Here is a 16,595-nt window from a genome sequence, read left to right as displayed (position 1 = left end):
TAATAAAATACAGTGGAGTAAAAAATACAATAGAACAACTCTTATATTTTCATAAACACAGAGAAGAGGAAGAAGAGCCCCTTCAATGTCTGCACTGTACTTCTGTTCCATGCAAACACAGGTAAAAACACTGCTCCAGTCTTCCGTATTTTTGAAGTTGACACCAAACTACATTGACTCTGTTATTAGAGTCACTTATAAGTTTCCCCTTTGGCTTTGTGTTTACAGTGTAGAATTAAGCACAAACAGTGAAAGAGGAAAGAAAAACACACTGATGATAGTTCCTCTGCATTATTCTGATGAATCCCAGTTCCTATACTCTAGTTGAATCATGTTGTTGCATGCAACGATGTGACATCTGTAAGTAAAATCATACTGTATATGTCACATCACTACAGATTTCATTCATGGTTTGTTTCTTTATAATTCACCATTTTTCCCTCTAACTAAATGACTGAGTGACAGATGACGACTAATCTTAGTTTTGGTGGATTATTTAGCATCAGTGTGAACAGGACCTGGGTCAAGCAGCCCTCCTCACACCAGCATCCCCAGCAAAAATAACTCATAACATTAACTGTTTCCCATGCACCATCCTGTCCACTTCCTGTTGTCCTCCCACTCCTACAAACACTCTCTCTCTCTCTCTCTCTCTCTCTCTCTCTCTCTCTATCACTGTCTCTCTCTCCCTCATAAACACATACACGCACACTTCCTGCCATGACAGGGCTGAAATTAAAACAGGCTGTTAGTTTGGACCCCTTCCGCAGCCAAGAGTGAGATTAGGGGCATTTTCTCACAGTCTTATGAAGATAGACAACGGTGGGATGGGATATAACTTTGCAACTTGATGTGGTGTATGAGTAATGACTTTACAGTCAACTCTGGTAGCAGTTTCTGCTTCCCTAAATTTAAAGCTAAAACACAAATCCACGCTGTTCAATTTCAATTTGATAATAAATCTCATATAAGAGACCTGATAGTATTTTTATTTTTCTTTCCCAGCATGCCTGAAGGCAAAGTTACTGTAAGCTAATAAAACCATAACCATGTGTGTGCGGGCACGCACGCGTGTGTGTGCGCGCGCGTGCATGTGTAATGACTCAATCACTCAGGATTTAGAGGCGTTTTTGTCAGCAGTGGAAGCATGTCAGGACCTGACAATGATACACGCACTGGGGAATATTGTGGCTTAGATTAGTTTACATTATGCTGAATTTGCTTAAGGCAATATAAAAACTAAAACACTGGGGGCTGGAGCCTATTCCAGCTGACAGTAGGCAAGAGGCAGTTTATCATACCAGCTGCCAGGTCATCACATGCCTCATGGAGGCAAAGAACCATTCACACTCACGTTTACACCAGTTAACCTGGAATGGATACAGGGATGGGTACAGAGATGGACTTTCTTGTCTGTGTGGTCAGGATCATAGCTAGTGTCATCTTCTACACTTTTTATGGCACACAACTTTACTTTGAGATGGAGACACCTTTAGAAAAGCATATGGCAGTCAATTGAACGCTAATACAGTTTTTGTGGGAGAAAGAGAAAATCTGTTCATGCTAAAGACCTTCAAGATATTTTAGGACGTCTTGCTGTCTCAGTTTGGATAAGCATGTCACCACTGCACTGAATCAAAACAAGACCAGTCCAGGTAAGCGTAGGTGAGCCAGAACAGTATACTACTAACTAACTGTACCAAAGGAGACAGAAACAAACCAAACTCCAAGGTATACAGACATATCTCAGTTGTCAATTTGACACATTAAGCTGCATCTTGTACTAACATGATTCTCTACTTAGCTCATAATATGTATGCACCAGCTATTTCTTCTTCATCTCCTTTCATTACATTAACCATAAAAACTTCAGACAGATGAACACTGCTGTCCTCTAGCTGTGAGGGCCAGGCTGGCCCATGCCATAGCCGAGAACCACAACCAGTAGAAATTGAAACATAAAACATCTGTGACCACCAGACAGTTTGGCCTGGAATGGACTGGCCATTCAGTCTTCCTGACCTCCCTGATGGTCAGTCGACGCCACACTGTACATTAGGCAGTAGCTTGTTAGCCACTAGGTGATTAGGACCTAGCTGGTAAAAGACTAGCTGGGGAACATAGTAGGAGATATTTAGGAAAACTGAATACGGTACAACAGCCTTAACAATAGAGCTCTAAATGGAGCTATTGTGTCAAATCATGTCAAAGCCACAAGTAGTGATTACATGTACAGTAAAAAATGACAAAAGAAACATTAAGACAGGTGAGACAAACAACATTCTTAAAGATTACATTCATCCATCCATTCATTCATTGTGCTCTCTATCTGGGATTTGGATTTTAACATTCTACATGATAGCTAAGGCCAGTAGTTCTCAAACGTCTCCTGTCATGTCCCCTTTCGGAAGCCCTCCCCACCCAGGGGAGGCAGGCAGTAAAAAAGGATCCAAACTGAATTTTAGTGAAAGTTCAGCAGGAAAGCTTGAGTAGTTTCACCCTGGTCGTGACCCCATAACCCCTGCAGTGGCAGAAGATTCCTGTTTGAAATTAATTTATGAGTCACAACTTGTTTTTGGTATCAGTGTGCCAGTGGAAAACTACCGGCATGTCAGGACCTCAACTTCTTTATTCAGTCCATTCACTGGGATGTGGCTGAGAAACCTGACAGGCAGGTTTTAGTTGTGTGTGGTACAGGTGTGTGGGAGTGGTGAGGGAAGAGGGATCATCAAGACACCAGATTACACAGCTCCACCTACTATTCACTGACTCTTCACTTTGTCATAACAAACTATTTGCAATTTGCAGAGTGCAGAGGTGTTACATATGTGGTTTACCAGCGCCATCATGTGGTAGCATATAAAGTAGATGTTAAACCCACTAAATCTGACATTTTTTTTTACAATATGCTGTAACCAGCAGAATCACAGTATCGTGGAAAAAGAAAAACAGATTCCTTGAATTAGCGTTATGTGTGTAACAAGCAAGTCTACCAAATCTTCTGTCTGGTTAGACTAAAACAACATTTTATTCTTAAATTCTAATATTATATTTTATGTTGGGGCAGGAAGGAAAATACATAAAGATGGTACATTGAAGCATTCTTCATTTATTAAAACTTTAAATCTTAAGTATTTACTCAAAAACTCAGATACTCTGCTTCATCAGGACTGTTAGTGTGATCAGATTTGATTGATAGTTATTCCTTAAAATCGTATTCAAAATCCTAAATTGGTGCTCAGAAATATGTGATATGCAGTTTTTTTCATGTTTTTTGCAGTCCACAACTGTATCACTTTACATGAGATCAAGAAAACTATTCATGACATATTTACAAGATGTCATGACAGCCCATGTCAAAACCACATATGAATGTATAATGTAATGTGAACAATGTGAAGTAAAATAATTTCTTGAAGTCTGACAATAGCCTTATATTGCATGTTTCTGACAGATTATGTTGTCTTGGCTAATGCCATGTTGTCATAATAAAGACATTTATCAAATCAACGTCAAAAACAATGTCAGGTGAAGGTGACAAAACTGACTGGCCAGTCAGGTCAATGTTTCAGTTGTTTACAGCCATTAACATTCACACAGGCTCCTTCATGTTCATGAACAGTGACATGTAAAGGTACCCTATACCTATTAAATGTAGACTTAGACTTTAACTGTCTTGATCATTGTTTGTTTGGTATTACTTATTTTATGTATAAGATAACTCAGAAACTGGAATTTGATCTTTCGCTTGGAAAAGAAAAAGTTTTCTGGGCCAGTGTGTAATGTGGGCTTCAGTTAAACTCATAGACTGTATAAAAAATGGACATGGTGTCTGTGACGTCACTTATAGATTTCCGAGCTACATTACTTTAGCTAAAAGCCAGAGGCAACCACCGGTGCTGGGAAATAAAGCCAATGCGGAAGTGCTAAAAACTGTCATTCCTCGAGCGGCAGCTTGAGGCTGGCTCCAGAAGTGAGTCAGTCTCCATAAGTCCCCATGTTCAAATGTCCAACTTCACAGCAGAAATAAACATGTTTACAGCCTGATTCAGACAACGCTTCTGGTCTCTATAGTTAACTTTCCTGTCCATGACAACTGTACTGAGGGTGAATTTGTATAGAACTCACCTTCAGACAATACTAGGGCTCGGACCGGAGGACATCAGAAGGAAAACCAGAAAACATTGTCTCCATAACATATGATCCAGTTCTCACCAAAATCAGAGAAATAGTTGGTACTAAGTGTGACCATAGTTCCATAAAGGGGGAATGGGAATTACAGACACAATTCACCTGATTAAAGGTCCCTGTGGAATCTAAATCATCTAAAATCTTTTGTTTTTATTTTACGATAGAAAAGTGACACAGTGTTGCTTTAAAGTAAGTACATTAATCCAATAAGTTGTCGTGTTGTTTCATAAGTTGGTGGGTCGTGTTGACTTATTCACAGCCAGCATGAAACGATGTTTCCATCTGCCGGTTATCAGTAACTCCTCCACTCATTCTTTCACCGGGGCCACCTGCCACACCTCCTGCGGGGAGAGAGGCGTGTCCGCCGGGGGCTACCGTCCGCCCGTTTCCGACTCACTTCCTTGTTCTTCTGGGGAAGGCGAAGTTTTTCACGGAACGGACACGTCCGGATTAGTGACTTTTTTTCGGCTCAACTAGCGCTAAATGTTGGAAGCAAACATCTAATTTCTCACTCATAGTTCTGGGCTGACAGAAAGTGTGAAGCTAATGGCTGACAGCCGAGGAGAGAAGAAAAAAGCAGATCGGGAGGAAGGCGCCACCGGCGGGGAAGGTACGTACGAGCTCAGCGGCCTTTTTCACAAAAACACACAGTCCGTCGAATTCCCGCCAAAATTAGACTCAAATTTCAGGCTAACATTACATTTTCACGTGAATTAAGGGTCCGGTCTTTTGTTGAAGTATGTGCTGGTCGTTAAGCGTTAACCTGAACCTGAACCTGAACCTTACAACAAGCTGTCCGTCTCGCTGTTTTACCTAACCCCAGCACTAATGCCAACCACAGACGGGGCTACAGGTCTCGAAGCCCCTCTGCGGGGAGCCTTGACCCGTGGTGGGGTAGACTGGGCCGTGACCTGTGAAAGAGACTTTTTCTTCTCAAAGCCTCCAAATCTCGACTAAATTCTGTGTTTTGAGCTGCATGTAAGGCGCTGCTGTCGATTGAACATACTGGGACAAGTGTTGAAATAGTTGTTAGTAATATATGAATGATTTGATGCTGACTTCATGCTAAAGAACCGGGAAGGCCCTGTGTCTGCTGATCCAGTCAGCTCAGTGCTGCTGCTGATAAACGGAGCCATAAACACGGCGTGGGTCACAGTGTGTCACTTTACAGTGGATGTGATGTGTATGGACCCAATGACGCTTTAACCCACGAACAACAATTCCCACGATAAGCTACGTGATGTCACGACGACAGAAACGTTGCTCAGCTCGTTGTAATTAGATTTCTGCTTTTTGTTTATGTCTGATTGCCTCGTTAATACAGAATACAGGAAGTCACTGCAAAGGAAAGTGTCATTGGTGTTGTAATCCTGTTCACTGTCTGTCTCTGCATCTCTGCATGTCTTTAAAGCAGTAAGGAAAAATACTAGCTGCAAATATAAAATACATAAAAGTACGAATATTATGATGACGCAACACACATGTTTTTTGGCAATCCTCACATCCACGGTGTGTCCTCTGGAAACACTTATGTAGCTGCAGTGCGTAAAGCTTTCAGGGCCACCTGAAAATAAGAATTCTTCTATTGTTGGTGCCTTTGTATGAGCCTTTTATATCTACAGACACATTATACGACCCAAGTCTCGGGTTGCACATTTTCTCTAAGTCAATGAATAAATGTTATGTATGTTATTAACATGTTTATCTCACTCTGTAATAGAGCCAGCCACCGTAGTTTCTCCTTCATGCCAGGAAGGAGACGTGAAACAAGAGGGTTGCAATTCAAAACATCTGTTCAGTGTGTTATATCACACAGAATCTTGTTAAAACATGATGCCAGGATGAGTTGGTAGGCTGTTATGAGAAGAAACAAAGTGCACAGTATCAGTGATGAGTTATTAATCAGTGTTCTGATCGGTCCAGACGTCATCGATGATCCCATTCTGGAGCAAGGAGCAGTGGTCCTCAGAGGGTAAGTCTCATCATCATCATCATCATCATCATCATCATCATCATCATCATAACTTTATTACCATCTCAAGATATGGGACAGAGAGAGGGAGAGACAGGAAACCTCAGATTTCATTGAAAACAGCACAAAGACAGTTTATCAACTTATTGAAACTAATGTGGAGGTGTTGTCAAGCTGTGGTGGGTTACAAGTCAGTGCTGCAAAACAGTGAGTGAAATGAGAATAGAAATAAAGAGTAAACAAACTGACACGTAACTTCGTGGTGTCCTGATATTGCAGCACAGACCGTGCAGCAGACACAGAAGTGTAATGAAGGACATGACCCAGCTAGAAGACAACTAAGAGAGTCAGGTCAGAGTTTAGTCTGTGACCACCATCTGGTGCTCAGTGAAGTGAAATAATCAGGAAATAATGTTTTATTTCTCCGATTAACAGCTTTATCAAGGCCAGCACTTGCTCTCTGTGTTGTTACACTATGTCTCTCTACCAAAGTGCTCTCTCTCTTTCACTCCGTTTCTCATTCTCTCTCTCTCTCTCTCTGCCGCCGGTGTCCGGTTTGCCTGTCCCTGTCTGAATGCCGCTTAAAGCAACTCCCCTCATTCAGATGAATGGAAGGATTGTCCAACACACTGAACTATCCATCTGTTTGTGGTGCCACAGTATTTTCTGAAAAGTGGGCTGCATTTAGTAATATTCCTTCTCTGTATATGCTACCACAGTTTCAGAAGAGCACTGGTCGCGTGTGTCACAAAGTCTCCAGTCTCTGAGCCCTTCACTGTAATCAAAGAGAGTGCTTGTGTCTGTTATCTTTAAGCTTAGGTTCACACATTTTCATATCCATCTTAAAAACACGCTAATGTAGCTACATCAAAAGATATTGGTTGGTTGTTGTAATCGTTCCACCTGTCCATATTGAGATCCCCCTGAAGTCGTATACATGGAAGAGACAGAGGTCATTCTGTGTATGTGTCCTAGGTATGTAATTGAGCGTATAAACACAGCAGAGCCCAGTCGACACGTCTCCTCTGAAGACCTGGGAGGAAGGCCAAACGAGCAACAGGATCCACAAATCAAAGAGGTGGTGGAACATCTTCTCAAGATTGCAGAGGAGCTGAACAGGAATGCCGAGCTCCAACAGTAAGCTGTGCATCATGTACACAAACAGCTGGCGGAACTCTCCAGTCAGCAGATCAATTCGGTTCAATTAGTTGAACCATTGGTTCCATTTGCACTCGACTCACTGATGAATCGTGATCACACTACTTAAATGACATTTCAATGTGTCAATTTCTTCCTGTCAGACTGATCAACCAGGTTCAGAGCAACTGTGCTCAAGACATCTTCATGAAGGTGGCCAGGAGCATCTTTGCTGATGGCATCAACTGGGGTCGAGTGGTGGCTCTCTTCCATCTGGCCTACAGACTCATATACAAGGTAACACACAGAGACATGTTTCTGACAAAGGTTTTCAACAGGAGCATAGCAGCTAAACATCTCAATGAATCAAGGCAAGTGCACATGGAGTGAAATTATTCACATCCCTGATTGTTTTTTTATTTAAAGGCACTGACCACCAACCACCTAGAGAACATCAGAACAGTTATCAGCTGGGTTCTTCAGGTCATCAGAGAGCAGCTCTACTCCTGGATCGTACAGCAGGGAGGCTGGGTAAGTCATGCATTGTCCACAAAGATCAGTCGTTTGCTTTAGTCATTTGAAATCCTACATGATTTTCTCTCCAAATCTCTCTCTCTTGATCTTTCTAGGAAGGGGTGATCCGCGGGTTTTCTCGGTGGAGGACAGTAGCTGTAGTAGCATCGATAGTGTTGGTGGCAACTATTGTTTACTACAGGAAGACGCGCTGAGACATCAGACCTCACAAGCAGGACTGTGGTCGCATCTCCTCGATAAAAGCAGCGTGTTAATAAAGACCGTTTTTGAACATTAATTACAACCACTCCTTAACCTCCCTCTAATTAACCAGAGGAAATCAAGTACTGTACCTAGAAGAGGAAAAAAACTCTCCTCATCAGGTGTCTAAGGACAAAAAAGCCACTATCCACAGGGCAGCTTCATCATCCTTAACAAGCAACTTTTCTTTAACTTCCATGGAATTACAAAAGCTGCTGGAACACCACCTCAAGCAGCTAAACGGGGGGGTTCCCAGCTCTTGTACCCCACCTGAACCAGATCTCAGGTCCTTAGTTCCACTGGGTGGGGTCCACCTTGAATATCGTTGGGTCTTGTGTCTGAGCAAAATTTGGGTTAGTCCCAAGAGGACCTGAAAAACAGTCTGATGACAACAACATATGCTGCCAAAAACTTTCAAGAATTCAAGAAATGACTGAGCTGAATGTACTGCAGCTTCATCATGTCCAGCTGAGCTTCAGGTAGATGATCGGGATCATCACAGGTCCTTTTCACATCAAATCCATTTCTTTAGCTTTATTCTATGGCCCATCAGTTTGAGTGATTTTAGCTATGTCTCCAACTCGGTGTGTGTCTGTCCATCACTTGATGGATGCGTCTCAGTCATGCCTCAGGCAAGCAGTCGTGACATTAATCACATTAACAATGGCTGCAAACCATTTAGTTTCCCAGTTCCAGCTGCTTTGCCGTGCATGCTGGCTCACTGACATCCGTACATGGAACATCATATAACTAATTACATCTTATCACTTGTGTAATTATGTAATTAGCTACATGATTTACCAAATATAATTATGTTGTATGGTTTAATTTTAATGTATGATGTTAATTAGACTCACCATGCTCAACATGCCCATGTTGCTGAATTCATCCAAAAAAGTGACCCTAAATCTGACAGTGAGCTGATTATGTCATCACATTTCTACTTTTCTGCTTTTTGGCTGTTTTGGACCAAAGTGCTTGTTTGGAGTTGTGGTTGACTTTTAAATAACAGTTCAGTTTTTATGAAAAAAGAAATCTAGATATTTTCTAACACAGATGCTAAACTTTTGTGCACATGCATTGTTTAACAGTCTGAAGCTGTCTATGCAGAAAATGAATAAGACCTTTCTCACTGTGGATAAGTGCTCAGATGTGGTGAAGTGTATGTTTACAGTCAGTCTATAAGCGAATGAACTGTTTCTGTATGAATTCCAGACATGTACCAGCAGAGCAAAGACGCTTATTTGTTGCCCCTCTCTGCCAGTTGTGTGTGAATGTAGTTGATTACACAAGACGTGCACAAGTTTAACATGTTGGTTTGACTGAGGAACCAGATGCTGCCCGTCAACCTTGTTCAGTAGGTTTATGACCACCATCAGGTCACTCGTATAGTCGTCTGAGCACAGAAAGGGGGCAGTGTTAGCTCAGTTGGTAGAGCAGCCGCCCCATGTATGAAGGCTCAGTCCTTGCTGCGGAAGCCCAGGGTCTGAATCCGACCTGTGGCTCTTTCACGCATGTAATTCCCCATCTCGCTCTCCACATTCCTGTCACTCTTCGGCTGTCTCTGTCAAATAAAGCTTGAAAAGGCCAAAAAAACAATCCTTAAAAAGAAACGAGAAAGAATGAGGCAGTAGCTGTTAATCAAACTGAAAGAGAAGGAAGATCAACGAGAGAATGGTTTATCGTGGATGAAAACAGCCTCTCAGGAGACATCCAGTATGTCACTCAACAATATTTTAGAGTAGGCCCACTCACCAGCGTCACAGTGTAGTTCTCTTTTTCCAGCTGGTTGTTTCATGCAGTATTTCACACAGACAGATGCTGGTAGATGTTTAAACCTCTGACTTTTGTAAAAAATCTATTTTAGAGTTTGAATGAGAAGGAGCAGACTGTTGTTTACAGTTTTCCTCCTCTTCATAGGTAAAGAAGTAATTATTTAAATGTTGAATAGCTTTTTGCTTATTGCAGTGTGTAAGGGTTGGATGACATGATGGATGGATGGCTTTAGCAGACCTCAGCTCTGTTATGGAATGCCTCATGTCATTTATTTTTGCTACTAAATTGATCTTGCACTTTTAAAAGGGATATCACACTATATGTTTTACAGTAAATGACTATTTATCTGCTGTTCTGTGGTGTTTTTTAAATGTGATCTGATGATAATTTTTTTGTTAAACAATCACTGGGATAGATTTATGTGAATCAATTAAAGATGTGTTAAAAAACAAACCTCATCATGGCTGTGTGAATGTTCAGAGTGATCCAGGCTGAGTTCATTTACTGAAAGACAGCTCAAGGTGTTTCTTCAAGCTATGTGACGGCTTCATGTCGTCGACAGGACCACAGCCACACATTGAACCATCCCGAGGTCACTGCCTCACTATGTACTTTCTTAATGTTTAGTCTATATTTTTTAATTCAATATACAATTAATTACAGTTAGTTTGTTCCCAACCAAAGGTTCAGGTCACTTAGAAGCATCACCAGATATTCTAAAAGGCTGTAAGATGATTAATGGGAGAGGAGAGAAGAACAAACTCAGTTCTGGTACACAAATGTGCTGCAGACGGTCTTTATATTTGAGCTGTATGAGATTCTCTAAGTCAGCATTAAAATGATGTATGGTCCAAAACTGTGCAAACACTGTCCATGCACAGAGAGATTCAGTCTATGACTGATTGTATATCAGGCATTTATCTAGTCAGAAGTTAATAGTTGAATATGAACATTTAGACTTTAGTTTAGCAGACTGCTGTACAAAACAGAACCAGTAACTAACTAGTCACTAACTGGGATAACTGTCCAGTAGCAGTGATATCTAAAGATACCAACAGCAGCTCCACAGGTCTCAAGAAAAGAAGATGTGTTCAGATGAATATTTCTTCACATTCCTCTGGGGACAGCTCAGTCAAATATTCAGAACAAATTGCATAGACTGTAGATGATGGATGAATAACATTACTGTAATCCACTGAGATTTTGCTCTCATAACTTTTTTGTGTGTTACAAGACAGTGAGAGTACAGTAAGTAATAGCATATAAGTAAAGTTTAATTGTAGTTGTACTTTAACAACAACATATTGGCCAATCTCATGCAGTCAAATGATTATACATATGGGTGGATTATGAAAGTGTTCATGATGAGTAGAATCTTGTTTACCCATTTTCATTCCAAACAAAAAATGATCACTGAATTTTGCTCACCAACAATAATTGTGTTATTAATCTCCTTGATCTCTTCCTGTTAGCACAAAAACATAAAAACATCTTTGTTTTCAAAGTATTATTGAAAAACTAACAGACAGGTCACATTGAATGGTTGGATGACCTCAGGTACAAACAGTAAACGCTGAAAATGGTATTTCATGTTGTAATTGACCTTTATGATTTATCTTTTGTAATTTGAATTCATTTATAACTCTAGTGTTTTTATTTTTATTATTTATTTTTAATATTCATTCTAAATGAATGAGTCTGAGTCATGTTTGTATTTTGGGTGCAATGAGTTCTGTGGCCTCCAGGGGTCACCACGAGAGAATCCATTCTTCCAATAATTAGCTCTGGATCATTAGTTAGCTCACATGCTATTTACCATTTCAACAGATATTTGAATGCATAACGTTCTGTCTGATGATGATCAAGGATGTGTTTTGGCCTGACGTGTACTAAGTTGGGGGTCCCTGTAACATTGGGTTTAAGACTCTGTCAGAAATATTCAATAAAAGCAAAAGCATGTGATATACTCTAATTTATTTTTTCACTTTTTCCACAGTTTCCATCTTAACAAGCATTAATCACACTCTATTTTTTTTTTACAATAACGCCTTTATTGCAAAATTTATCTTCTATCAGATTAAACACAAACATTTACAACAACAGGAAACACCAATGCGTACAGTGAAATGCTCTAAAGCAAACATTATTCACACTGAAACTGCTGGACATTTAAATAAGCAAATAAATAGAACAACTATATTATCTGTCAGGATGTTATTAACTTACTATGCCATTTTCCAAACATGATCCTCATCTACAGACAGCAAAGTTCTGTTTCTCTTCCTCAGCTCACTGTGGCCGTGTACCCTGAGATTCTTGTTCTGTTCAAATGCACCCTGGGAAATCTGAGAGACTTTGTATTCAGTGGCAAACAGTCAGAACATATAGAATGTCTGATGTCACTGCACCTAGAATCAAACATACTTTTCCTTTCTCCACTCTCTGTGGGTGCTGCTCTTGGCTCATCGATGCTTTCTGGTGCTGTCACCTTCTTTTTACTCTAAACACACCATTGTGTCAAACACATCCTCCTGGTGTATCAGAAGGAGGAACGAGCACACTATGGCTGTTTGTTTGGTCACTGAAAATGACAGGATGAAACATTCTACTCAGTACAAGTGATTGTCCACATTGTTGTAAGACACTGCACTTGTATTTTGTTAGGTCATGTCTGATGGGACAGTGCTGGAAGAGTGTCGCAGTCAGTCCCTGGTTTTTAACATGCAGGAAGGAGTGCATGGTTTCAGGCCTTGGACAGAGCAGAACACACCAGAACACACTCATGTCCTGGTGTCTCAGAGCTGCAGTCTCATCTCTTGTGGAAGCTGGGACTGTGAATGATCTGAGAGAGCTTTCCAAACGAGTCCATTGTGTCCATAGGTTCCTCTGTTTGGGCTGCACTCTGTCCCGGCTGGTCAAGGACTTGCAGTCCAGAGTAAGAAGACTGATTAGGGGTGCTGATTCTGGGGAGGAACTGGGCCAGAGCTGGGACACCACGGTCTCGACCCTGCAGCCTCTGCCGGTGGTTTCCCAGACTGAGCAGAGCTCCATGTCTGTCAGAGACATAGATGTTGTACCCATCTGGTAAGATCTGCTCTCGGAAGGTGCAGTCATCTCTGCTGTAGGTGTGCTGGAAATGATGGGAGATGTTCACATGTAAAAAAAAAAGTTTGTATACTACAAAGCCTGGGCTTTGAGATGACGTGGAAATGATGTCTGTGTCAAGTTATCAAACTAATAAAGAAGAAAACTGCACACAGGGATCAGAAACAAGCAGGTATACTTGATTTTGTTTGCACTTCAGTGTGGTACGACGCTCATTATACACCATTAATATAAAAGATTCCTGTTCATTTTACATGAATCAGCTGTACTGAGATTTCAGTAAACATCATATAAATCAAACTCACTTGTCAAAATGTTTTTGCTGAATGTCACTTTATTTAAAGTGAGTGTGTAATCATGGTGCTGCAAGTTCTTCGATGGCTGTTTACTTTGGCCAAAGAGAGCCAGCCAGAGGCCAAGGTTGTTGTTGCTGCTGCTGGGTCTTTTCATTCAGGTTTTTCACTTTGCAAACACATCCTACCCTGCACCACACCGGACAAAGGTTGATGAACCGCTCGTCTGTTTGAATGGATGTGTGACTGGCATGCAGTGTTTTCTGAACATGATGAACACCAACATATGAAAAGCAGCAGGAGACCGCAGGTCAGCACAGACTATTTGCAAGAACCATAAATGTTCAGAAATACTATATATAATAATAATATTATTGCTTTTTTAAAAGTCTGTGGGCCAGTTCAGTTTGTAACTTGTAACAGCTATAATGAGTAACATTGGGAGATTCATTTTTAATGTTATTTTCATAGTCAGAATGTACCAATACCTTTTTATTTATCTATGTATGGAACTCAATACACACAAACAAATAAAAAGATGAAAAAAGGAATGTGGGCCTCCTGCTGGAGATTTCCCACTTACAATATTTGATATACTGCAAAAGGTGAATGTTAACTTAAATGAAAGTGTAAGTAAGAAAAGTTGAATTTTCAGTTAAACTAACTAAATGAAGTGTCAGCGAAAGAGTGACGTATGAGGACTGTGTCAGTTACAGTCATGTCAAAACTAACCATGGCCACTTGAGCTGCTCACATTCTAAAGCCAATGACACACAGTGTTCAACGTGTTCATATGGCTGCTAACTGAATGTTTGCGGTTGTTTCTTTTTTCATTATCAACATCCTAATCTGGACAGATGTAGTGAACCCCATGACACACCGTTGAGCAAGGTAATGTTCCAATTATTTGTCACTTCAAATGTCAGTGTGTTTTTGAATGAAGTTTATTTTCAACTTTGACTTCTGCCTTCTATCCATAGATGTTCCATAGATGTTCATCCTCCTGGTTCATGTTAAATGTCATGCAGTAATCAAAGCAAAGAGCTTCTGGCTAATTCTGGATGAACTGTGCAGTCTGGAGAAAATTCATCCATGAAAAGAAGAAAGAAGAAAAATATGTGTGTGACAGGAAGTATAGAAGGTGTTGAATTTGACAGACTGTGATTGGCTGAAAGCTGTAGAGGTGGATTGTGACATCTGTAACAGTAAACACTGATTTTAAAGGTCATTATGATATCAAACTAAACTCTAATGCAGCTATGACAACTGGAGCAATACATAACTCACGTTCTTAAATAATGGAATAATTCATTATTAGTCAGTAGTTATTTAATTTGTTTTGTGTCCGATCATTTGATGATCATGTGATCATGATATTTAGTTCTTCTGTTTATGTATATGTATATTTGTTAGCCTCAGGCCTAATTAATCTGTTTATTTATTCATTCATTTATCAATCTGTGTATCTATATATTGTGTTAAAGTCAGTGAAATGTTCTTCCTCTCCTTGTGTTTTTATTGTATAATATATATTTGTAAAATGTTTCATCTGAGGAGGTTCATATTCGACTGGAATAAAAGTTTGTACTGTACATTTTGATAATGGTTTCATTTATTCTAATTATTCATCATCTAAATGATTTTCATTTAAAGTTTCCATGACACTTGAGTGCTCATTCATTTCAAGACCGAAATGACTGGAATAACGTCGAAACAACAGACAGACAGACAGACAGACAGACAGACAGACAGGTGGTCACCTGGTCTAACGCTTACCGATGAGTACAGTCTTCCGTCGCCTTCTATGCAGAGGAAGCGCTCGGTTGCGGCTCCCCTGATGACAACACAGCCTGAATCCACGGGACGAATCTCCAGCAGGCCTGCAGTTCAAATATTCAGCGGATTAAACGGACTGCGCTCATCAGCTGTTAAAGTCTGTTTGAAAAGCTTCTTACTTACTGTACACACTTTGGTCCTCGGAGCCGTGGATCTGTCCATCCCCGCTGATCAGGAGGTGCAGTCCTGGTCTAGCAGCGTACAGGTGCCTGAGCCGGACTACCTGGTCCCAGCCGTGGGCTATGTGGGGCCCGTGGTCCGATAGGGGCATGCAGGCAACTCCAAGAGACAAAAACATATTGGCGACGGAGACACAGAGCACGGACAGCAGCATGGTCGGTGGAATCCTCTGTCGGTGAGCTCTCGGTTGTTTCTCTCTTCAGTTGGTCGTGTGAAGTCACTCAGTCTCATCCTAACCAACCTTTTAAATGAGCCTCTTATCAGCTGGAGATAACCTCTTTCCAAAATCCAGTTCGCAGAAGCGGACCACAACACACCCCTGCATGACATCCAACTGAATCATAGCACTCCACTGGCCCCCAGCGAGCCCAGGCGAGCCCCTGTCAGGTCAAACGATCTTCATCCAAAACTCACCGTCATGTTAGAAATACCAAAGCTTATCACTTAAACCCGTGTCATTTCCTCTCCAGAACTTGGTCTGATTATGAATTATTATGGAAGAATGAAATAAAGTTAGAACTGACGCAATGTGGACACGACCTGCATGTGGACTCACAATCAGTAAAAGACAGAAACCAGATCACTGGAATGAAGCAAAGCGATCTCAGTTCAAATCCTTCATCAAGCAGCCCGTATTTTGCTTCTCCTGGTCATATTCATATGCTTTTTTGTAAAACTAACTAGACTGACTGCTAAATGTTAAATGCTCTGCAGTGTTTTCTTTGTCCTTTTGAGGTGTTTTTATCTGTTTTTATAAGATCCTATCTGTTTTTAATTTTATTTTGTTCTTTTTGTACTCATTAAGTTTATTCATCAAATTAGACTCTTCCGCATTTAGCGCCCTTATATCATTCATATCTGTATGTTTATTAAGTTTCTGTGTTTTTGTGTCTATGTAAAGCTGCTCCAAACTAATTGCCCACAGTGGGATTCATAAAGTTGATTGCATTATTAGTACTTGAGTAGTAGTGTTGTCAAAAATACCCAGAAACACTGTTTGTTACAAATGACCAAAAGTGACAAAAGACTGCATACTGTGCGACGTCGTGTGATAGAACACAAATCTATCAAGTGTGTTTTAAAATGTAGTAATCTATGTCAAAGATTACTTTATACCACTAAGACCTCTGTAAATAATATTATAAAGAGTACGGTCTAGACCACCTCTGTATGGAAAGTGTCATGAGATACAGTAACTATGTTGTGATTTATAAATAAAATAGAATTGAATTAAATATTCCATTATATTTCATAATCATACAATGTTTATTCTTAGTTTGTAAAATCATATTTACTCAAGGAAATATATTTACTATAGCAGTATCTCAGCA

The 16,595-nt window shown here is 40.5% G+C and overlaps 2 protein-coding genes and 1 long non-coding RNA gene across 4 annotated transcripts; 2 read left to right on the top strand and 1 right to left on the bottom strand.

Moving 5' to 3' along the window:
• Positions 1-4,489: 4,489 nt before the first annotated feature.
• Positions 4,490-10,299, top strand: zgc:153993 (apoptosis regulator BAX). Its single transcript, XM_010749348.3, has 6 exons — positions 4,490-4,801; positions 6,115-6,163; positions 7,139-7,300; positions 7,465-7,597; positions 7,727-7,831; positions 7,930-10,299. The coding sequence occupies exons 1-6, from the start codon at positions 4,738-4,740 to the stop codon at positions 8,026-8,028; spliced, it is 612 nt and encodes a 203-aa protein (XP_010747650.1). The 5' UTR covers positions 4,490-4,737; the 3' UTR covers positions 8,029-10,299.
• On the bottom strand, positions 10,132-15,917 carry fgf19 (fibroblast growth factor 19). 2 transcript variants are annotated; one of them, XM_010749347.3, is made up of 3 exons: positions 15,217-15,917; positions 15,025-15,128; positions 10,132-12,980 (listed from the first exon to the last, which is right to left on the bottom strand). In XM_010749347.3, exons 1-3 carry the CDS (start codon positions 15,416-15,418, stop codon positions 12,660-12,662), a joined length of 627 nt encoding a protein of 208 aa, XP_010747649.1. In that variant the 5' UTR covers positions 15,419-15,917; the 3' UTR covers positions 10,132-12,659. The 2 variants fall into 2 exon arrangements, with proteins under 2 accessions (XP_010747649.1, XP_010747648.1); XM_010749346.3 differs by having other exon boundaries at positions 15,208-15,914.
• Positions 13,483-14,296, top strand: LOC113746432 (uncharacterized). The gene is made up of 3 exons (XR_003462859.1): positions 13,483-13,558; positions 14,106-14,139; positions 14,229-14,296. It is a non-coding gene; the product is annotated as an uncharacterized LOC113746432 (long non-coding RNA).
• Positions 15,918-16,595: the final 678 nt, after the last annotated feature.

The sequence above is a fragment of the Larimichthys crocea genome, chromosome I (genome assembly GCF_000972845.2).
Source record: "Larimichthys crocea isolate SSNF chromosome I, L_crocea_2.0, whole genome shotgun sequence".
In the NCBI taxonomy this organism is placed as follows: domain Eukaryota; kingdom Metazoa; phylum Chordata; class Actinopteri; family Sciaenidae; genus Larimichthys; species Larimichthys crocea.
This window is presented reverse-complemented; position numbering and strand designations above follow the sequence as displayed.